This window comes from Poecilia formosa, unplaced genomic scaffold, assembly GCF_000485575.1.
Source record: "Poecilia formosa unplaced genomic scaffold, Poecilia_formosa-5.1.2 Scaffold183, whole genome shotgun sequence".
Classification (NCBI taxonomy): Eukaryota; Metazoa; Chordata; class Actinopteri; order Cyprinodontiformes; family Poeciliidae; genus Poecilia; species Poecilia formosa.
Window position 1 is genome coordinate 927,485 of NW_006800122.1, and position 24,518 is coordinate 952,002.

The 24,518-nt window shown below is 38.8% G+C and overlaps 1 protein-coding gene across 1 annotated transcript; it reads right to left on the reverse strand.

Annotated features, from left to right (window-relative positions):
- Positions 1-290: 290 nt before the first annotated feature.
- slc43a1a (solute carrier family 43 member 1a) lies at positions 291-24,188 on the reverse strand. The gene is made up of 15 exons (XM_007565853.2): positions 23,898-24,188; positions 17,707-17,870; positions 17,272-17,461; positions 15,228-15,283; positions 14,885-14,961; positions 6,727-6,819; positions 5,741-5,874; positions 5,524-5,651; positions 4,620-4,766; positions 4,492-4,527; positions 4,275-4,410; positions 3,979-4,096; positions 3,826-3,899; positions 3,194-3,317; positions 291-2,498 (listed from the first exon to the last, which is right to left on the reverse strand). The coding sequence occupies exons 2-15, from the start codon at positions 17,858-17,860 to the stop codon at positions 2,298-2,300; spliced, it is 1,668 nt and encodes a 555-aa protein (XP_007565915.1). The 5' UTR covers positions 17,861-17,870; positions 23,898-24,188; the 3' UTR covers positions 291-2,297.
- Positions 24,189-24,518: the final 330 nt, after the last annotated feature.

The window sequence follows — 24,518 nt, forward strand, 5'->3', positions numbered from 1 at the left end:
AAAATCAAATAAACTTTGATTATAAATTTTATGTTTCTTTCCTTAATCTGATTCACCTTACCAGAAAACAACACATTTACAGCATGTTTTATTTGTACATTTATTTACCAAATTAAGCCCCATAACCTACATGAATTCTGTAAAACAAAAAACTTAACGGTACAGAGGGACTGCTGTAAAGTCTTTAAATATGGTTTAAGCAAATGTTTTTGCTTGTAGCTCACAGCTGAAAAGACCACATGTAACTCATACTTAATGCTGGAATAATGAAAGTAATTCAGTCTGTTCTCATGAGGTAAAACTGTAAATTTATGGAAAATGGCTTTGGTTTACAGGGAAAGCCGTTCGGCAGAAATGTTCTTAGAAATACCTCTTCTACTGAAAGGCAAGGTGACGGCAAAAAGAAAAAAAAATAATAAAGCAAAGCTACTTCCTTCTACAGAGAAAAAAACAAACCATGCATCAGAAATAAAAAGTGGCAAAAACTTAAATCTGTGTGATGTAAACATAGATATACACTTTGTTTACATTTAGGATCGTTACTTTTCTGCTGCTGACACAAAGGGAAAACTATCTGCTCAAACAGTTTTTATTTTAAAATCAGATGAGAAAGCACATCAAGGAAACAGACTAAAGCCACAGCAGGTTGTCCTTATGTTCCTATGCTATACACTCCAATATTTGTAGTTAAACAAGCTGAAAACGTTATAAAAGTAACAAGCCACACCACAGTTGTATTTACAAAAAATATATATTTTTTCTAACTCAATGCAAGACCATAGAAATAAAAGCTGTATAGACCTAGAATCATCTGATCTACTTTTATTGTAAGCCCTCTACAAAATAGATTTCCCTTTTTATTGCTACTGCAACTAACGTATAAAAACCACACTTGCATACTCATATTATATACACACTAGTTCATTTCTGTGCATAAAGCAATACAAAGTGTGTTAAAACTGTTCAGACACACTGTGTGCAAGAACCACCCCTGTCAGTCACATTTTCCTATACAAAATTGTTCCTATATATATATATAAAAATTACAGAAATGTTTGGGTTGTAGCATTATCAGTGAAACAAGTGGATGACCAAAGGTAAAAATGGAATTTACAAATGTTTTTAGTCTTTACCTGAAGAAAAATCAGATAATCGAAAGAGTTCATCATCCTGTGGACAATGGGACAAAACAGGAGGAGGTAGATGTGGTATCGAAACATCCAGCCATTTTTGTGTTCAAATTATCAGAAGGGCTCAGATATAATCCTCAAAAACATCTTCATATGCCTCATAAGTCTTCTTAACTTTGGCAGGTGCATGCTCTATGCTTTCCTGATTTGCTTGGATTCTTCTTACTTTGGGAATACAGTAGAAAAAGCACAAATAACAGTCTGCATGATACAAAAACAATACTGATCAGATTATGTAACTGTCCGAAAAACCTCGTTGTTTCTTTGGTGTTCGCAGGTTAGTACTGATTGTCGGGGAATCTACTTCAAGTACGGTGATATCCACAGTTTGTCCATGCCTCCGCTTGATCTTTAGGTTTATGGCTTAAGATGAAAACTGATTTGGCTCTTGGATCTAAATCCAAATAAATAAAAGCAACAAAAGCTGATGACACGTCTCTCCAAATAACAAGAAATTCTGACTCGTAGCAAACAAACAAACAAAAGCTACATGATCTTGTCTGTAGCAGGTAAAACAAGAACTAGCAATGACTAAAAAAAAAGAAAAATAATACTGTTGAAACCAGAAGTTTATATACACTGAATACAAGAATGCTTAAAGTTAAATCAGATCAGATGTCTCTTGTTTTAGGTAAGTCTTGATTACCATTATATCTATATGCTAAATGTCACAATAATTAAAGAAAGAATATATCAGATATTCCTTTTAACTTTCTCATGTCAACAAGAAAGCAGTGTGAAGCCTTAAAGTACATCCACTTAAATATGTCAGACAGCCTATCAGATGTTTCCCAAGCCATGACATCATCGTCTGGGCTTTTCATTATTGTTTAAAAATATAGTAATTATTCTATATTTAAACTCTAATTTTGGAGACATTCATAATAAATCTGTCATTTAGGTGATTCTAACCGACCGAAAACAAGGATTTTTGTCTCATTTAACTTCAGGCAGTGAGGAAAAAGTGTGTATGTCTCTTTTCATTTAGTGTATGTTACCTTCTGGTTTCAACTGCATATCGGTGAAACACTTTTTTTTCTCAATGAGAAAAAAAAAAATCCGGTGTTTATTCTGCAGCCACATGCTTAAAATGACCCATGATTTTGTCTAAGCGTCTGTCAAAGCGTTGCCGTTGCTGTGAGGCTTGTTGAAGCCGTTGGCTTCGGTGGACTTGAGAGCTTCCGTCTCCTGAAAGGCAAGTTGGTTGTCTCTGTCCTTCTGTTCCCTCAGCAGGTTTTTGCGGTGGAAAAACAAGTAGCCTGGCAGCAGGAAGCCAGTGAACGAGAAAATCAGAAGGCCCAGGTTTATCTGAAACACAGGCGGTGGGGGACAGATGAGAAGCTACACCACAAGGTTGATGTCCTGGAGTTTTTAGATGCCCCTAAATCACTTGTCCAACACACCGGAAACAAATGAGTAGCTCGATACCACGCCTCTGCAGAACTAGATTTAGGCTATTTATTCTGGGGAAACATCTATAAAAGTTGTAGGATAGTAGCTCTCTAGGACTGGACTCAGAGAGCTACTATCCTAATGGATTTGTTGCTAAGGACAAAATATGTCTAATTCCCAAAACAGAATAATAACAGAATTATTCCCAATATAGACGTCTTCGTCTTTCAGATCTACTTTAGCCAAAAATATTTATTTGGTTTCTAATCCTTTAAAGTGGATTACAATATTATTCACCCAACTAATGCATCATTGATTTTTCTTAAGTGTCAGATTGAAAAAAAACAAAAAAAAAAAACAGAAAAATGTCTGCTTCCCAAAGGCTGCTGTAAAAATACAATATTTTATTTTATGTTTTTGCACTTTGAGTTAGTCTGTCTTTAAAGATAAAATAAAATAAAAATTAAAAGCTAGTGGTCCAAAATGAAATTCTAACAGAGCCAAACGTCCTACTTTATGTACTGACGGCTCTTTATTTATCTTTTTTGCTATAAATCATGTATGACTCTGATTCATCGTCACAAAAAGAAAATAAGGTAGCGCTTCCTCACCCAGTAGCCGTTCCCATGAAGATGCGACACCATGACGATGAAGAGCGGCTGCTGCAGCAGAGCGACCACTGCGCTGATCATGGACTGGAGGCCTGTCAGTGTACCGAAGTGGTTGGACGGGTAGCTGTTGAAGAAAAATAATAGGTGGTTTAGCACGGCATTGAAATAAACTCCAGGATCATCAGGATGAACATCAATGCAGAGTAACTTATCTAACTGCTATGTTTAATGTTAACTTCTTCTTTTTGATGACGCAACATATATATTAAAGGTGTTAATTACTGCCAGAGATGGCTTGTTTCCATGTCTCCAGTGAGCACATGTCATCTTGCTGTAGGGAATTTGACCTGCTCTGGTTTTGCTGAAACATCTGGTTGCTTTTATCACACTGTAAAGCTCTGTTTTATTTTGGTGTTTATTTGGTGTCGGGAGATAACTCTAAATGAGCCGGAAAACAATCTGCTTGGACTTTAATACTGTGAATATTGTAGTGTTTTCTACCTCGTAGACACAAACATGGCACCGCTACATTGTTTGCTCTGTGGTTTAAAGAGGAATCTTGCCAAACGTTCCTCGCCTACGGTAATGAATGCATCCTGTGCCTGTCGTGTTGCTGGGGCTGCAGGACTCACACAGCAGCGTAGAGGCCGCCGCAGCAGGAGTGGATGAATCCTCGGACCATAGTGTGGAGGATGAACGTCAAAATCTACAGCAGAAAAGAGGCAGCTTGTAAGCGTTTTATTCTGATGGTATTTTATCGTTAATGTGTAATGCGGTGTGTTTACCTGTAGAGGCAGATTATCCACGAGGTTACAGATTCCAAAAATGATCAGAAGGATGTTGGTGAGGATGAAGGCTCTCATAGCGTTGGTCACTTTCTGGATCTTACGGTCTCTTTTGGCTCTGAAGGAGAGACAGGACATATTTTTTTAACCTGCATGACAGTTGTGGTGTTAAACTCGCCCTCCACCTATAAGAACTTCCTGTTTCCATCCTTACATGCGGTCCAAGGAAGCCTGAAGCTGAGAAATAAAATCCCAAACAACTCACGTCTGTTGTTATTTTTTTTTACTGGACGTACCTCTTCACTATCCCTGTAGAGTCACACTTCTCCTCTTCACACTCCTTCATCTTCCAGTCCATGATGTAACCAATCAGAGGACACGTCACCAGACACAGCAGCTGCAGCGTGCCGAAGATGGAGGCGTAGAAACCCACTGAAAGATCAAGAGGAAAACAGTAAAATGAGGAGAAAAGGTCATTTTTAAAGGTTTATGCCATAATACAACAAAACTCACCTGTGTTTTCAGCCTCAAGCACAAGGTCATTGGGTGCTAAAGTATAAAAAAAACAACAAATTTTACAATAGTGATAAAACAATAATAGAAAACAAAATGCTAGAGGTTAAAGCTCATTGGGCACTCACGGTTTTCTACACCCCGGGTCACCATGAACTCCAGCATCTTATTCATTGCTCCCATGAAGAAGATGATCCTCAGCTGGGTCATCCCCATTGTGACCAAACTCCACAGGAAGATGGGGGAGAACACGGACCGCCGGAAGGGAACAGCGTCTTAGGGAGGAGGAGAAACCTTTGGTGAGGTAGTTTTCAACGCTGTTAATGAACCTGAAGTTTAAGAGGTTACAGTAAAGATGAAAAAGGCAATAATTTAGACAACCTCTACTCAAATTTATAGAATCTTTTATTAGGTTTAAATTAAAAATGTGTCCTTTACCAAAAGGGTAACGCTTCATGATGCACAGATTTGAATCGTATGAAAAGTGATCAGTTGTGAACCTCGCAAATCTGAGTTTTTCCTAACAAATTAAAGCTTTTTAATCCTTTTTGCTTTAATTTTACAGTGAAAGACTCGAGACTGGTTTCCTGTAAAAGTTTATTATGAGCTGAATTATCAATAAGTCGTAAAAAAATTAGTAAAAATATTGCTGTTGGCCCAACACTTCAGCCATATTGCTCTCGGTGCTATGTGACGTAATGTAACTTAAAGAAATGTAACACTTTGGTTATAAAGCCTTCAGGGTGGTTTCACCTTCTACATTGTCAAATTCAAACACTCTGAAGGAAACTTTCTAAGATGATGTTCCAACAGTTAAAAACAATCTTATTTGAGTAACTAAGTTTATCTTATGTTTGTTAGAATTCATTAAATTAGATTCATCTTGTAAATATATTTTCGTCATACAGGGAGTCAGTGGTTTTACGTCTCCATCACCCCAACATTGTCTTATAAACAACTTGATCAGTACATAAACATAATTGAGAATTGTCTTATTTTTTTCCCTCTAACATGAGCGGTTTGCTAACTCACTTGGTGCAGTGTCGGGTCCGTTGGGAAGCTTCTCCTGGGAATGTCGGACATCTCCGTTTTTCTGGTTCAGTCTCTCCCCGGCAGCCTTCTGCTCAGATGAAGGAACCTCTTGCGTCGTGAGAATCTTACTGTTGAGTACAAAACAGCTTTAGATCCCACTTGCTGGACTAAAACCCACTGGTAACGTTTGCAGCAGACGGGCGGGTGTCACACTGACCTGTAGTCGACCTCGTCTGGAGTTGGGAAGCCTTCCGAGGGCCAGTTCCAGAAGCAGTTAACAAAAACGAGCCCGGCGAGAACCGCCCACGACCACATGATCACATGGAATTTCAAGCCTGCATCGTAGATCAGCTACGGAGACGAGAAATGATTGATGCAAAAAATTAGAGTTGCTGATTGAGTTTTTTAGTGCATGCAGCAAAGTTCTCAAGTCACTGTAGTTATTGGAGACAGACGTCCTTTTTAATACTTTTCAGCAATATTGTACAACAAACAGTAAACATTGTTCTGTAAACCCTCAAGGGCTTCAAAGAAAATTTGAAACTGAAAGATCTTCAGGAACCCTAGATAGCTTTTCATCCAGACCACTGTAGAGGAATACAGAACATCTGGATCCTTTAAAGCAAATTACAAAAAAATCTAATGCAGTTTCAACAAGGTTCCTGCAAATTTTGTAAACAAAACATCCAAACTTATCCAGACTAAGCTTTCCAGCATGTAAAATACTGAAATTCACATCCTGTGGGGAGCTTTAAATGTGTGTGTAACAAAAAGCTGAAAAGAAATGAAGAAGGAAGGGGAAAAAAAAAAACACAGAAGGAAGGAAAGGATGGAAATGTAAAAGAAAGAAAAATAGGACAGATTCCGAAAAGGAAGGAAAACAGTAGAAAAAGAAAGTAGGACACAAAGGAAAAACGGAAAAAAGGAGAGATAGAACATAAAGGACAGCTTTTAGACAAAAGGGATCAGAATAAAGCCTATATATCTGAATAATACATTTTATTAGCTTTTTCCAGACCTTTTCTGTCCAATTCTGTCCACTTTTGATTGGACAAGAAAGTAGTTTTAGACAGTAGGAACAATGTCTAAATGTACTGTTCAGGTCTTATGCATGCACACACTTACAGTCACACTGAGTCACCTTTAACCTGCAGCAGGAAGACACAGGGAAAAACTAGAGCTGTGTTAAATCTTATAATTTACCTTGACGCCGGGGAAAGTGACGGCAGAGGAGGCGTAGGAGCCGATCATCAGCGACATGATGGTGGAGCTCAGAGAACCAAACATGTTGGGCAGCTGCAGGCACAAAACACACACGGTTATTTGTAATACTTATTAAGCTAATACTATTAAACATGTTAAAGCTGTTTACTTTTTTCCACCACCAGGGGGCAGAATGAATCAGCTTTAAGAACTGCCGGGGAAAAACTCCAAAGCTGTGTCCTCCAAACTTTCTACACATAAAGTTTTCTCCTCCTGCAGAGGAATTTATTACTTTCTAATTTCATGACAGCCTCACAGTTTCAGACGAACAAAGCTTTGCTGTTTTAAAGGATTTGGGATTAAAGTCCTGCTGACCTTTCAGCACACTGTTTGACCCACTGTGAACGGCTGCCTGAAACATACCAAACCACATGGTGGCAGGTACCAACACATCATATATTAGGCCGACCCAGTCACAGCAGTAAGAAGATTATAACATTTAACAACAATCCATTGTGCTGGCAGCACACTAAATGCCCTTAGATTGCAGTTTTAAATGGGTCAATTGTGATTATAAAAATCACATGTGAGGAATTGTAGTTGTCCTCCACTATTTTACCTAACCTGCTGTCGGCGCCACCTAATCCCTCAGCTGTGTCAGGGTTCACCGAGCCGTGTCAGTGACCCCCTTTTTTTTTTTTCCCTGCACACCGATCTCACTGTAGCGCATCTATGAGACACCGATATGTTCAGAGCTCAGAGTCTGACTTTCATTTGGGAGAGAAGAGGCCAGAAGGACAGGTGCATTAACCAATACCTAGCTAATATGCATGGCTTATTCGCTGGCTACTCGCCTTTTGATACGCATCCAGCTGCCGTGAAGCGATGCTTGTTGGGAGTTGCACTTTCTGCCGCTAGAAACCGTAATCCTCTGTGATCCATTGTAAATATAAACCAAGCAGCTTGAACTGTAACACATGTTTAATCACTCCTACTAACCGATCATGCAGAGCTATTTGTAACCCTGCCTTATTATATCTGAACCTTAAAAAAAGGCAACTCTGCCAAGCTCAGCAGCCTCATAGACCCTGAGGTGGTCAGATTAAACATCAGATAATTACTGAACAGAATTGATACTTTAAAACCAACACTGTTTGTTTTAGTTACATTTTCACAGAAAATATCCTGTTTGACTAGATTCTCAAAAGTTGGAAGTGAGATATCACCATGTTGCATCATCCTTTAATTTATCGACAAACACAGGATCGTTTGAGTAAAAAAAACAGTTTGCACTTTGTACAACCTTTTTTCTGGGAGCAGGATTTCACCATTGCAACATGTTATTGGAAATTGTTCCGATTTGCCTTTGTATAAACCCTCCAGTTTATACATGCATTTATATCTGTTTAAGGGTCTGAAGTAGCTCAGCCCCTTTTATTTTGATGCCCCTAACTAAATCACCTTGAAATAATAATCTGGAGAAGTTCAAAGCTGGGTTAAGAGACCTGTTAAGAGACCTGTGGCACTCTGGGGGAGCTCCACTGCTCAGGTGGGTCATGCACTACACAAATCCGGCCTTCAATGAAGAAAGTTATTGTTGAAATAATGCAACAAGAAGTCCTGCTTGCAGTTTCCTTCAAGCCATGTAGAGGAAAAAGCAAACATGAACGATTTATTATTATATGAAAAGCATTAAATGCAGCATTCCCACAGTGAAGCATGGTGGTGGCAGCATCATGTTGTGGGTTTGGTTTTCATTAGCAGGGACGGGGAAGCTGGTTAGAGTTGATGACAAGATGGACGAAGCTATGTTACTTATTACAGTTGTTAGGGTTGGTTGTGTTGTCAATATGCAGATTTAAATAGTTATTTCAATGCATTTTTATGTTTCTACCAAGAATAACAAGGAAATAATGTTCATCTGGTCATTTTGTGAAACAGAAACTCTATATAAGTATACAGAGAGACTTCAGACAGGAAGATGTGCCCACCAGGAACAGACTTCCAGGAACTTCAGAGCCACATGTCGAAAAGCTTTGTCTAGGGATTCTGTATGTGGGTGTCAAGTGTGCTTTTCTGCGAATGTTGACATTTTTATTCTCAATGTCTGTGAGAAAGCTGCATCGAGGCCGCAATATGGTGACAGTTTGCAGCCGGCGTGCTAATGTGTCTGTGTTGCACCAGGGAGCATCAGGTCACTCTGAGAGCCCGCAGCAAGCGGTTAGCAGGCAAACAGGAGAAAAAACGTTTCCCTCAGAGCGCTGTAGAGAGAGCCTGACTGTCTGAGGAAGAGGAGGAAAAACATCTCGAAGAACACTCGTCTTCATTTATGATTTCTCAGAATCGGGGGCGGGGGGGAAACCTGACAACTTCATGGCCGTTAGGTCCGTGGATCTGGACTCTTCTGGCCACAGAGGTTCAAGGAGATAATGTGAAAAGGTTCACAGAGAAGAGTCTTGAAAGACAGGCAGAACAAAATGCAAGGCCTCGTTCCTATTTAGCATATCCACGTTCTCCTTCAAAATGCATTGAAAAACATTGCTATATAGGAATTGGATCAACACAAAATAGCACATAATTGCGGGTTGTAAAATGCTAAAAGTCTGGGATGTATTTGCATTCAGCCGTCCTGTTTCGGTATTTGTAGAGCCATCTTTTGCTGCAGTTACAGCAACAAGTCTTGTGAGGTTTGTCTCTACCTGCGATCCCAGTAAAATACACTAAGGCTTTGGGGTTATGACATGACAAAAATTTGGAAAATGCCACATTTCATCTGTAAGAACAGACGTGACGAAGCCCTGCATGTTAACAGGTGACTGAGCCATGCGGGTGGTTAACCAGGGGTCAGAGAGTCACAGAGAAAAGGAGCTCAGGCCACTTGTTTGTCGCCTCCGATCATTTCAGCCTCCGCTCCGGCTGTGCCCACTCAGCTGGACTCTGTAAGATCTTGCCAGCCGGCACCGACTTTAATTAGGACTTTAATTACCGAGAATGTGCCAAATGACAGATCAATGAGTTCAGAGATGTGTTTCAGCTCTAGCGACGTGGAAGAACAGTAGATTACATGCGGAGAAGTTGGCAGAAATTATATTTTAAAAAAAGTTAGTGGGAGAAGCATTTCTTCAGGATTGACTGATCTCTCTTTAAACCACAGCTGCACCTCCTCAGCAGGAAACACTAAACCACAGCTGAGTGGCTCCGGCTTCTTCTTTCCCCTCGCTTTATGTCCTCGCTAACCTTTCACAGATTGGCTGAACTGTCACATCCAGCTGCACTGGACTTGCATAAACCAGAGCAAGGCCAAATGTTTTGATTTGGGTCAAAGCTTTTTAAAGTTTCTTTATGTTTGACCCAGAGTGTTGAACACATTTCACCAACAGCTTCAATAACCCCGGGAAGGAACAACTGAGCACATATTCATCACCAGCAGGAGATCCAGCAGCAACTTCTGCTCTAAACCCCATTTTATTTTATTCACTTTTTCCTGGAGAGCTGATGTGGTGCAGCTGATTTGCTCACAGCTGGCAATCGATAATGGAAAACTAATCTAACAAACAGAACTGCTTTTATGCGTTTGTTACGCCATAGGAAGAGAATTGCTGCTATTCAACCGTGTGTTCCTATAATCTGTGAAACCATCACAGGTGTGTAACCCAGAGGCTGAAACAGAGACATGACTAATCCTTAAAGGAACACTGAAAAGGTGCAAAGCAGGTTTTCAAGCTTTACTTCTCATTTTATTATTTCACAACTTCTAACGAACAGAATCAAGTAAGATGCTGTTTTCAGTTCATCTTTTGTTGTACTGTCTCTGCATCACTCACAAGAAAACCCCAGAAAACAGGAAGACAGTTTAACCAGTAACTATTTTTACAGCTACTGGTTTTTCTATTGAATGAGAACAGAAACTTCACCGAAACTCATTAGAAAATCAAAACCTCGCCAAATAGTCAAATTCTATTTAGGTATTATAATGTTTTAATGTCTTTTTTTGTTGCTGTTTCGAGGAGATTGAAACAGATTTTGTGTTTTTATTCTCAACTTTTTCAAATGTAACTTTTAAAACAAGAGAAAAGATGTTCGAGGCCAAGTTTTTGCTTAATGTAGCTGCTATGCTAGGTTGTAATCTTTTTGATTAAGACATATTCTTTTTAATTTATTTTTTGAAATTCAAAATTTACTGTAACTGGTTTTCGTTCCCATGTTAACTATCCAGACAGGAAAAAAAATGCCCATTTTCCATATGTTTTACTTCTTTTTAGAGCTGTGTACGAACCCTGGAACGCTACTTTGCAAAAGATTTAATCTTAAATGCAGTTTTCAAATTTTTGCATTTGCAGAGAATAAATATTTACAATTTCTATCGCTGTTACTTAAAAGTAGAATTGATTTTTGTCTGCATGTTCTTTACCTTGTAAAGTAATTCATTTTTTCATGCATCTTCAATAAACGTATAATATAGACACACCAGAACAAATAGCCTCAATATACCAAAACATGAGCAAACTAACAATGTCTCAGTTTGTTATCTGACATGTTCCAACTACATGTTGTTTATAATTTGAAATCCTATTAGTAATTTAAGTGGGTCATTTATTCCTGTAACTCGGTTAGGCGGTATAACACTGATGTGTAATTCTTGAAGGTTATTATTAAAAAGTTGTATCATAATGTAGGTAATTGACGATTGGAGGTCCAAGCAGAAACAGGGACAGTTTTGACTCAGAGCTCTCAGACGTCTCCGGTTTTTCATGATATCCGAGTGTGTGCGTCTTTGTCCTTCTGCTGCTGTTCTTCCATCAAAGCAACATCAGCTTGGAGCTTCTGTGAGCCAAAATGCATCCAGAGAAATGTTGACAAGAGGCCAGACAAGGACAGACATAAGTGTGAGGCGACTCTAACATTAATGCAGGTGTAATATTAATTGAGTGTGTGTATGTGTGTGACCGATGGGACAGAGTGAACAGTACGTACAGTATATTGAACGTGCGAGGTTAAACAATGACAGGGCTGTTCATGTGACGCTGTGCTGCTACTCTGAGTCTCTGAAAACAGGGAAAGTATTTTCAACAACTTGCTTTTATTTAAATCATCCCTCTGGGGAGTTGACCTAAATTAAGTTTCAAATAATTACAAGCTCAGAAATGTTTTTGTAAAACTAAATGCCAGGTCACTGAACTGTACAGAAACCCAAAGAGTGCATTTGTGAAAAAAAAAAAAAAAAAACCAAAATGAAATCTTTCTAAACAGATTCAATGAATCGATCAAATTGATTTATCGGCAGACTACATAGCCTTGACTTAGTCAATCACAGTCATTCAGGATTTTTTTCCAAACACTTTCCTTCCAGTTTTTAATAAAGCGTTGAACAGTCCCCAACCCAATTTTTAGTAGTTTCTGCAACCTCTTATGACGTTTTCTCTGTTTGATACCAATACGTTGACCCTCCTTAAACAGACCGACATCCTTTCCATGACCACAGTATGTGTCAGTGTGTGTATTTCCACATTTGCTTAAGAAATGAGAAGCTACTTATTGCGTCAGCTGGGTGTTAAGTAACTTGTTGCCATCTGGAAGACAGTTTGCCAGATGCAGTAACTATCCATCACTTATGCTCACACTGTTTTTGTTGTTTTTATTTAGGTGGGGTGTCTGGCAGCTTGTCTTGTGGCTGTTTTTCATTCACGAACCTTAACAGTTATGACTGCCTGAAGTGAATTTTAACACTTTTTTTACTAAATTCATCTTTTACAAAGTCTAAAGCTGAGATTTTCAGACACATTTCCAATGCATAGATAAAAACAATTGTGCCGCATTACACATAAATATTTTCTGTTTTATCAGCAGCAGGTAACATGTAAAAATAAAGGAAGGGTTATGTTGTAAGTATTTCATAGAAAATGTTTTGGGGCTGCAGGAATCTTTCCAGGTTTCTACAGAACCAGATTACATGCATAGCCACTGTCTGACCTTGAGAGAGGCCTTGAAAATCCTTGACTGTTCAACCACAAAGTGCATTCAAATGCAGCTTTTCTAGAGTTTCTGTACGGTCATACCGCACATTAACTGCTTCACTAACTGGACTTGGTAATCTGCTTTCTACCGGCCTGTTTGAAGCTGCTCACATAAACTGTATTATAATGTCAGAGAGGTCACAATAAGTCTGGTGCCATTCACGTATTCCACTTATTACAAAGCAAAATATGTTTGAATTTTGCAACCTGAAGGAGCTCCTGAAGATTATGTTTTCAGACTTTGTGCTCACTCTCAGTTGTTGGAAATCTATTGAAATAAAACACAGATTTTTATAAAAGTACAATATCCTTCAACAAAAATTTAAGCTATGTAAGATGTCATAAAATGGCAATTTTTGCATGGGAAATAGATACTGCCCCTTTACATTTTGTTCCTAAAATTCTTTCATTCCTAGCAGTCGAGATCTGGACATTAGTGTTTGACTTTTAAGGTTTAGCCCAAGAAGAACAAATAAAATCTGACTGCGATTATAGCACACACACCACAGGGGAAAATATGACAACTTCTTCCAGAAAGCTGCCATTGATTTCTCAAAGTCGCATAGACATTTATCTTTCCTAATCTTAAAGTTATTTCATACAACTGCTGTGAACTGAGCCTCAGTTAAAGATATATTGTTTACAAAGTCACCAAAAAAAAAAGAAGATGCAACTCATGAATCTTTTCTCATCCAAAGGAGTTTGTCCTGAAAATCCTAACACCAGTACAATCGTAACCCAAGGTTAAAAGTAAAGAAATTTGAAATTGTTAGCTAACGCAAGCTTTGAATCTCATCTCAACACAAACTGCTTTCAAGTGTTTCCTACTACACACTGTCACGTCAGCTGTTTTTGAGCAGGGCCAGCTGTGTTTTACTTGGAGGCATAAATAAAGTTTATTTAACTGAAGCAGGTGTTGTTTTCACACCGCCACGTTACAGACGCCACATAGAGGCTGTGGCATAATGTCACCTACTTAATCAGCATGACCCTTCGCTTTCCAAAGCCCGCATGACAAAATGCGTCCTTGTGTATTTTAGGTAGAGGGAGGAGGATGCAGAAGGGTGTGTGGGCAGCCGTGGGCCATCATTGGTCCAAACAGGCGTGACAGAGTTTCCATCAGTGAGAGGTCAGATGCTGCCTTGGGTAAACACAATGTACCCTCAAACAGCATGACTCTAAACACACGCCAGGAAACAAGAGGCAGCTGCACTGACAAAACAGCCCTAATGATGCTGGCGGCAGCTGAGACGTCATACATGCATACATACATACATACATGCATACACACATTAACCTGATGCTGGTGAGATATAAACAGATCCCAGTCGCAACACGCTCAGCTGACCCAAACAATGCCGAGGCTGTCAGCTGACAAAATATCCCTGTTCATTTGTTCCAGGTACAAATTCCTGCGTTAGATATTAAATACAACTCGGAGTCATAAGACAAAAGCAGAAACCTACTGTACTTATGTGTTTTTATCCTTAACAAATAAATTAAAAATTAACCAAATGTCAACAGAAATAGATTTATTTACGAAGGACATGCTGTATAAATGTGAAACTGTTAAAAGACCTACCACTCGATGCATCACTTTTAGACTTGATAAGAGAGGAAATCTTCCATGTAAAATCAAAAAGAAACTTTATAGATTAACAATGCAAAAATCTACAGTCAGAGTCCAGAAGCTCCTCTGTCCTCAATTCGATTCAAGCTGGATAAGAAGCATAGTCTTGTTTTTGTTTAGATGTTTTTTGTACATTTGAATCGTGTGTTACTTTTGGAAAAATTCAAACCAACTTCATGGCAAGACGTAATATTTACTAAGCCAAGTATTTCTATTTCCAGTTTTAAGAGGTTTATATTTGTTCTAGATATTAGGGGTTTCCTGATTAACCTGTAATTCGATAGATATATTGATAAAACCATTGATGGCCATGTCTATTATTGATATTGCAGAGTAACATCACATTTCCATCTCCGTGCTTCCAGGAAGGCTAAAATTAAATTTCCTCAAATACTGCATTTGGTAAAGAATCACCAAAAAAAGCAGTGTGTGGTTTGTATCTTGAAAATGTTTCCTTCGTTATCTGTATTTTACTTCTATTGTCTCGTTTATTCGTGTTGTTGTCGTTTCTCACCGTGATGGAGGTGAAGGTCAAGCAGATTCCTCCAAAGCCGTTCAGTGAGAGAGCCAAGAAGATGAGCGCCGACAGAGCTGCAGAGATGAGAAACATCTGGTACATTTTGTCCAAATAAAACTACAAAAAAGTGCAGGAATAACTGCATGTGCAGATAAAATGCAAGAGTTTCTAGGGGTTGACATGATGTGATTTTAAAAAATTGTACTTTTAATCTGACAGCCGAGACTCATGGGAATGTATATTAAATTTTATTGGATTTGACTGAATGAATGTTGCAGGTTTATGTATCCTTGTGAGGTTAGAGTGACGTTCTGCAGAGGACTAACTTATTTGTACTCACCGTGAGTGTTGTAAGCAGAACCAGCCATGATGATGCAGGACAGCGCAAATAAAGAACTGCAAGGAAACACGAAGGGCGTGTGTAAACAATAAAATAATCAAACACATAGTAGAACATTGTGAAAATACCGTAAGATGAGTCACTGCTAAAGGATCTTCTAGTGAAAGCAGGAGGAAGGATTTTCTCATGAGTTTGACTGAAAGGCGTGTCTGAAGAAGTTTCATTCATAAAAAATGCACTAAATAAAAACTTCACAAACTAAAAAAACTGTCATAATCTTTGGGACAGGTTTTTTTGTTTTGCTTTATTTTGTATTTGTCACTTTTTGCTTTCATTATTGAGTTTATTTCTTAGTTTTAAAGGGGCGGTATTGTGTATTTTCCAGGCACATAAGGCAATTTTTTAGCACAATGAAGCAACTATGTTGCCTTTAGTTGATATAAAAATGCTGCATAAAACAAACAAAACTTAAAAGAAGTTTGACTCTGAAATTCGATGCATAGAAATTGGGCCTCTGTCTCCATCAGCCATTTTCTTGCATTTCCTCAGGTTGACCCCAGTGACCTCTGCATTATCCCCTCACAGCTGGCCTTTATTCTGCCCAACAGACCCATCTGTATTCACTAGAGATCACAGTTAAGTCTCTCAGTTTCTTTCCTTCTCTCCTGGATTTCGCTGCTGTTCTCGCTGTGGATATTTTGTGGTTTCCTCTTGCTCTCCAGGTTTTCTCTGTTTTCCATTAAGTCTCCTCTCCTTCTGTCCTCGTGTCATTTGGGTCATCAACTAAACTCAGATATGACAAAAACTTTGGCAAACAGAATAATCCTTCTAATCCAGCTATATAAAAAGGATCTAGACAGGAAAAAAACTTACATCCTGGCATTTTCACAGATCCTAAACCCAAATATTTTTATAGGCTAATTAACTGTTCAAGTTTCAACTGGATTTTTCTGACAAAGCAGCCCTTTCAGCCCCTGGGTTTTTTGTTTTTTAACTTTATTTTTACATGTGGTGCTAATTAAACACAATTTGGCACTCTGACTTGCATTAATGTTCTTTCTGAATAATTTAAATTTGATTTCTATTTTTATTTGTTTCCTTGTGTTAAAATTCTTTCGTTGTTCATCTTATATCGATCTCTACCAGATGAAGAGATTTTTTTTATGTAGTGTAAATTTACTAATTTTATACAAAAGGTAAAGAAATCTACTTGCAGCTGATTTCAGGCTTTTTACCAAAATGAACTTAGTTTTGCTCTTAACTGGTAAAAACAAGTGTGGTTAAAAAACAACAGTTGGATTTAAAATTTAGATAAGGAGTTCAAATAAAATAAAATTATAAATAATGGTTGTATGGTGAGGACCGAAGTTAATAAAGGCATTCTGGTTAAAATGGGAATTTGCATTTTCTTGTGTTTGACATACAAAATGAAGGGACAGCGAAGGTTTAACCCTCACCCAGAGCTACTCAGTGGAAAACTCCCCAGGAAGTAAAATGTCCATCGTAAATGTCCGAGAGTCAGACTCTAGTGATCTTTGCTCATGTCCAGATCGTTGCTGAGGTTCAGGCAGAAACTCAATGTTAATATCATGCAGGGATTATAGTGTTATGAATGATTATTGCACAATTTCTCCTCTCTGCATGCAAACAAACACAAAACTGCTCCATCTTGTCACACTTCACAAATACAATGAAACACATCCCTCTTTAGGAATGCTGTCCCTCCACACAGCAGTAGTACAGGAATAATGGAGGTTAAGAAGAAACATGCTGCTTCACAAGAATCCTATGTATGCATGCTGGGAAATGAGGGCAAGCGCTGATTCCTGTTAAATGTCTTGAGTCAGAAAAAGTGACGATGACTACTGCAAAAATCTGCACTCAGCTTGCATCAGTAAAAGTACTGACCCAGTTCACCAGGCAGAAGCAGCTCTTAGCTAATTTGACTCTTTTCCGACAAGCTACTGAACCAGAGGTGGGTTGGTTGTGGTGTTTTCACTCCAGCTTCACAGACGGATGTTCACAGTGTATTTTATGACCCTACCTGCCGACCAGCCGAATTGGACGTGGGCCGAACTTGTCCATCAGGATGCCTAATGGCAGGGTCGTGGCGCTGAGCAGGAAGGAGCCGATGGTGAATCCAAGATTTAGCATCTCCTCCTGCTCCACACAGAACAGCAAGTCATGTGCACCTTTGGTGGTGTTTTCAGGAGACGCGGCCACGGAGCTGTTTTCTGAGGGATAAAGTGTAAAAGGCTGATCAGAGAGCTGCGACAGAGCAACATCTCTGAACAGAAAATAACCAAAGGTCTCAAGACAAGGCTTCTTTTGGTGTGGAGGAGCACCGAAAGATGGCTTGGTGCTCCTCCACACACACTAACATCTAAAATACACACTTATTCTTATTCTTTCAGCGAGATAAAGAACGTTTGAGAGAACTGAATGGTTCTTTAGCTACAAAATGCTTTTCTCTTCTTACCTGAGCACAGGTGAGAGTAGAAGCCCTCCTTCTTCAGCATGATGAGAAGAGAGCCCCATCCCAACAACACGGCCGAACACAGAAGGTTTTCGATCACCGCCGTCACCGCCATCCACCAGCGCCTCCTGTAGGCCTGAACGAGAGAGGGCGCCATGGCTGATGCCCTGAAACCCAGAAGAGAGAAGATTGTGGGGAAAAAAGCAAACAATAAATAAAATTAATCAGATGTTTAACAAAGCCTTTAGAAGGGACATATGTGTAACTTCAAACTTCATTCATTACAGATCTTCTTCAAACTGTGTTGCAGGTTTGAGATCTACATAAGTCTCTAACATGAAATCAATTACCTGTCAAACTATTTTAAACTCAAAAACAAATGAAATTGCCACCAGTTGCTCTTGTTTCCATAAATCTGCCACAGAAAACAAGTTGTTTGTTGTCCTATCATTTGACCCTGGAGATCAATGAAAGGCTAAATTAATCACATTCATATGATTTCATGTTCAAGACTGGGAAATTTTATGTTTCTGCATTTTTTATCTATTAATTTGCCTTTTGCTTGAGCCCAAATTGTGTTACTGTTTTGTAAACCCTTACTTTGCCACGCATTATACACAGTAATCTCCTCATTATTCTCTCAGCTACATTCATTCACATGGACAAGAAGCAACAAACACTAATCTTTTATTGTGCAAATCAGAGCCGCATCTTAAAAGCCTCAGGTTTTAGCTGAATGGGCCTTTTTTACGGACAGTTTAGTCCTGGTTTTATCTCTCTTGGATGAAACTGGTTCGCGAAATGGGTGGCTTTTATGTAACTGCAGATCCGTGTTCGAACAGAAGGGTGTGCTGCCAAGCCAAACAAAGAAAAGCCAGTCGTGACCACCTCTAAAGAACAGACACACGAACACACCCTCTGGACAGGTCGAGGGACACTTTGACCTCTGACAGTGGAGCTAAAAGAAATCTGACAGCACTCATCTGGAAAATGCCTAAATAAAACACAATGATCCAAAAATAACCAACTATGTGAAGCTGCAAAAAGGGGGGAAGAAGGCGGGCGGTGGGAGGAGGGCGACAGTCAGGCCCTCTGACAGGAAACACTTCTTAATGAGGGCCCATTTCTTACGTGTGTCGTACTGGACAAACTGAGACGCTCTAAAGGGACAGATTTGTCTCTGCGTGTGCCTGCGAGGCATGTGTGTAATGCGATTACTCACAGCCCAGCGAGCAGCCAGTCTGCTGAAAGGAGCATTTAAAACGGAGGATTTCCCTGTAACTGACACCCCGTGATGAAAATCTCTGCAGTGGTCAGTCACACACTCCCCATAACCCCAACACGGAGGTGACAGAGTGAAACCGTTCTCATTCACTCACTCGTGTAAGTCCATAAATGAGACTGATAATGAAGTCAGAAAGTAAGACTCTGAATGAGTGGAAAGTGAAGGTCTGGGCATGAAACTCCAGCTGAATTAAACTGGTTTATGCAGCATGAAGTCATGAATATGTTAAAGAACTTGGAGCTTTTCCTCTTTTTGCGTTTCTCGTCTCAAAGACCTAAAATGCCTTTATATGGGAATAAATGAGTTTTTAGTTGTTTTCAAGCACCATCACCTTCAGTGTGAACCCTGCTCGTCATATCGAAGGTTCAAACCAGCATTTGTCTTCATTATAGATCCATCATTATAGATCCATTATTCAGGTTTATGTCTGTATCAGTTTTGGGTAGAGTTCAGGCTTATGCCACAGTTTCCATTGTTCCTATAGGAGCAGATTTGAGCTGCCAGTTCTGATTTTGACCAATGGTTCATTTCTTCAAAATATTTTATCTCATAAAAAGTAAAATGTGCTGCAGATTGTTGGATACAGGAGACAGGAGTTTTGAATCCAGTTTTGTTAATTTTGAGGCATTTAAAAGAGGAGAAGAAATTATTTTCAGTGGTTTCCTTGGTGATTAGAGATCAGAGCAGGTTAAGGGAAAAAATGGCAAATTGATGCATCTGTAATTTTTAGAAGATTAAATAGATGTGCCTCCTAACTCTAGACACCTTGGTCAAATTCACAACAGGACGCTGGAATCAAATGCATAATTTTCTACCTTTCTGTAAGATAGACGGGTAGATATTGATCTATTTCACTTCTATTTTACCTGAAAAGACTGAGCTACAAAGAGACGAAAACTGCCAAAGTATGAAATGGCAAAGCAGTGATATGGATTCCCAGGAAGTTGACTTGTTTAGTTTGAGTTACGTCATTATACTATGATTATAAATGTCCTACATTGATCTCTGGCAGACCTGAAATGTTTAACAGTGATTTGCTTTATAACAACTATGATGGAAAAAAACAACCACACGTGAAGATGGTCCTACTCGTGTGTTATTAGTAACATCAGAGCGTAAATTGTCCTTCAAAACATCATGTGATGTGTAAACAGCACAGCAGCCGTCATACAACTGCAGCAAAGACGTTTGGGAAAACGTTCAATCTTTGACAAGCTACCAGGCCAGCACTGGTGAAAAAAAACAAAAAAAAAACAGTTCCTGAACTGAAATTAGACCATCGTAAGAGAAGAAATGACAGTGGCAGCAAATTCAACTGCAGCCTCCATAATCACAAACTGAGCTCCATGTTTTCTAATTTAACTAGAAACATGCGGTCAGAACAAAGGGCAGTGAAAATAAACACCATAATTATGCTTTTTATATATCTTCAGAACCATCATAGTGTAGCTCACACATTTTTGTTCAATTTTGTTACTTAAAACAAGATTTACATCTTATTTTATATTCGTGTACAATATGACAAACTGTATGTAGAACTGAGGAAAGACAGTGAAGCCAGAGGCTTCTGTCTTAGTTGACAATGGTAGTTGTGTTGAGATTGTAAGGTCACAAGATAAACATAACACGTCAACACACACTGGAAACCAGTTCTCTGAAGGCAATAGCCAGCAGCCATGATTTTAAGGTATCAGAATAACCATGTGTGTGTGTGTGTGTGTGTGTATCAAGTATCTGAGCTCAGGTTAAAGGAGGACGTGGACCGAGACAATCTGGGGTCTGCTGCTCTTCTGAATTGTTTCCATCCTGTTTGTTGCTCTCTGATACTACTGCAGCTGCAGATGTTTTCAAGTCTTCACACTCCTAGAGGCTTTTAAGATTATATCATGTTCAATCTGAAAACTTGTGATAAACCAACACAAAGTAGTACATCACTAAATATAGAGCAATCCTGGAAGGCTGCAAAAGACTTGAGACTGGGGGTGAGAATTGTCTTAACGCAGGATAATATACATGCAGCCAGAAGTACAACTGCATGGCTTACAACAAAGAATTGCCACATGTCAAAGTGGTCCAGTCAAAGTCCAGATCTCAATCCAACTGAGGAACTGTGGCACAATTTGAAAGGTAACATTCATGTGATTTTGTTTATCCAATCTGACTGAGCTTGAGTTATTTCACAAAGAAGAATGAGAAATAACTTTGCTGTACAAAGAAAAAATAAAAACATTGAAGTTTGAAGTTCAAGGGGCTTTAATACCTTTGCATTCCATTGTATTTTAAGAACACCAGCTGTGGGAACATGAGAGCCTTTGTGTTGTGATAAGGTGGAGCGGTCAACACAACAAATACTCGCCAACACGTAAAACAAGAAAGCAATTTGTCGTTAGAGTTGGTAGGCAGCTGTGACTCCTGACACAAAACTGCAAAGTGTGCTGGCTGAGCAGGAAGCCTGAGTAAGGAATCCCATATTTGGAAAATGTTTCCTGAAATCCCTGCGCTCCAGCTGAATGATGCAATTTTGCTTCTGCTGAAGTCATACAGCGCTGTAGTATAAAGAGACGTATTGGGTAATGAAGTTTGATTACATGCATAAATAAATGACAGTATTTAATTTTGCCATGTCTGTTTTATCCATCTTGTCTCCAGCTTTTCTTTTTAAGTGTTTCTTCCCCCGCTCACATCCAGCACTGCCCTTTTTATCCATGCTGGGGAATATTGCTGTTCCTGACCCGCCGTGTTTATCATTCTCCGCAGGACATAAAGAACCGCAGGACAAACTCTTTATTCTTATACGTTTCCAAGAAAATAAACCACACGCTCTGGGACAACCCTCTAACGCCGCCCTGCCGGGAGGGCAGCTGCTTCTCCGCGGGTGTGACCTCAGCCTGGGTCCGGTTACTGACTGCGAGGGGCGGCCGGTGCGGAAGCGACAATGCTGCGTTCACCGACTTGGCGTAAAACAGTAATTATGAGTTTAAAACAGTAATTATGAGTTTTAAAACAAGCAACGAAACGCCCCCAAAATATCAAGTTTCCAGTGACTCGCCTGTATAAGAGCATTAACCAACACTGGATCAAGAAAACCAGTATCTTTAAATTAAATACTTATATTTAAAATTTCAAGAATGTTTCTAGTTTTCTGGTTTCATCATTTTGAGCTGAAACCAGCTGCAGTGACAATAATCAATATTTACAAATACAACTTCCGCTACAGGCATAAAAGCTACTAATGTGCAATTTATGTAAACAAAATGAGTTCACTTCTTGATAAACACAGTTTTGTAAAACCAAACCACATTCCAGTAAGTATGTTATTTTTAAAATGATGCAAGTCAACATACTGACCTAAATTTGGAGAGAAATGTCACCGGAATTGTTTTAAGTGGCTTCAAGACACCCTTTGCATGTTGTACAGGCTAACAACATTAAGCCGTTTTGTACTAAGTCCATTTTGGACCTGTAAACAAACTATTCCATCTACATAAACCCATTCCCATCACTTTATCATTTGATGTCGTATTTTTTTTAATCAGAATACAAAAGTCTCACTAAGAATTTAAAGGTATTTTAATTTTAAAAATGTGCTTTCACATCCTATTATCATTTGCTGTGGTGAACATAATATCTCACAGCCTTATTGGAAAAATGGGCAAAAGTTAAAAACATCTAAAAATATATATTTCTATCTAAATAAAAAAACACAAAAGCTCACTTTTGTCTGCACACCTTCCCAGTCACATGTTGACGGCCAATGCTGGGGATGGTGTTATTTCAAAGTAATCTAAATAATTGATCACTCTTTGTTAACACTGCCAGGTAGCTGATTGGATAAGGGGACAGTTCTTCTGTTTTTTGTTCCCAGAACCAAACCATTTTGTATCCATCCATACTTAAAACCTTTATACAACCTGTTTAACTTTCTTTTTAGATTAATAATTAAAAACAATATTAAAAATGCTCTAATCTCCCATAACTATATTTTTGATTTCTGAAAACCTTGTGGTACGTCCCATGGGCCAGGTGATAAACTGTGACCCCCCAATCAAACCAAAACAAGTCTAATCAACCACCTACTGGTAAATATTGATAAAACTCATAAAACCAAATTCCCTTGCATTTAAAAAATCATTTAAACGGTATGAAACGTCCCACAGCACATGGCTTAATGTGGGTACAAAACGACCACAATTACAAGGCTACAAAGTTGACCACAATGACAGCATCTTTTTTCCTTGGTATTTCACAAATAGATACCAACATGTTGAACAAAATTAATAAATATATTACCAAAACAGTACATTTGTAAAATATTTAATTTCGCAATTTAAAGTGAACAGGGATCTGCTTTGATAAATTCTGACTGTGGGGGGAGCCAGTGAAGGCAACGTGTGTATCTTTATCCTGATGAGACAATTAAACTAATGCTAAAATGATGTTAGGGTTTAAAATGCGGAGAAGTAAGACATAAGAAGTTGTTACGTGCGTTTTCGTCACTATAGTAAGGGTGCGATAAGCATAGGGAGTTCCTCTCAGATGGAAACAATGTTTTACTACAACAAGGAAGAAATAAGGACACACCGTTCAAGCATGGGAGGAACTCTACTACCATTCCCGACATATCCGTGGATTCCCTTTTATTAGATATAGTTTTCACTTCTTAACTTCCTCGTCTGTCCGCGCCGCGTCTTTTACGTCTTTTGCTAATTTTCGCGGGTTTATGAAGAAGCGCCTTGATGAAAGCGAAGTTAAAAAGTTATGTCCGCCTCTTTAGTTTAATGCCACGTGTCTGTTGTACCCGGTAGATTCAGCTACGGCTCAGTCTACATCTACATTATCACCATCAGTATCACGTCTACAACATACAAAAACATGACAAATCTTAGGGAAAAAACAAATATCTACTTACTTAAGTTGTGCGTTTTCTTTGTGAGAGAAACAGAGTCTTCAGATGATGTCTTAAGTTTCATTCAGGGTATCAAGCTGGTAAAACTTATCAACTCCCACAGTTACTTAGATTAGTCAATGTTAAGATCCTGAAGCCATGAGTTAGTTGTACTTTTTCTTGAGTTAGTTTGGAATTTTTTTCTTGTTTCTTCTTTGTTGAGTATTAAGTTTTTCTCACACACATTTCTCAGTTCTCTCTGGCTTCATTTGAAGCACCCCCCTGTTCTCCTATTTGACTTCTAATCTCCTCCCTCTTTCAGTTTACATGGGTGGAGAGAAGTTACCACCCTTCTGCTCTTTTTTTTTTCCCACCACCCCCTTCATTTTACAAATGCTCTTCTCTCCAAATACTAAAAACACATGTAGTCCCACATGGTAAATGTTAGGACACACAATGTGATGACTGTGTGCCCTAACATAAGTCATCATATGACATGTGATATTCAATTATCTATTTGCATATTTGTTTTGCAGCCAGCAAAGAATAAATACAAAGAAAAGTATAAATATAATTGACCGAATATGAAAATAACCACAACCAGGACACAAACATAAGCTACTGCAGTTGCTGTTTCGTCCTGTC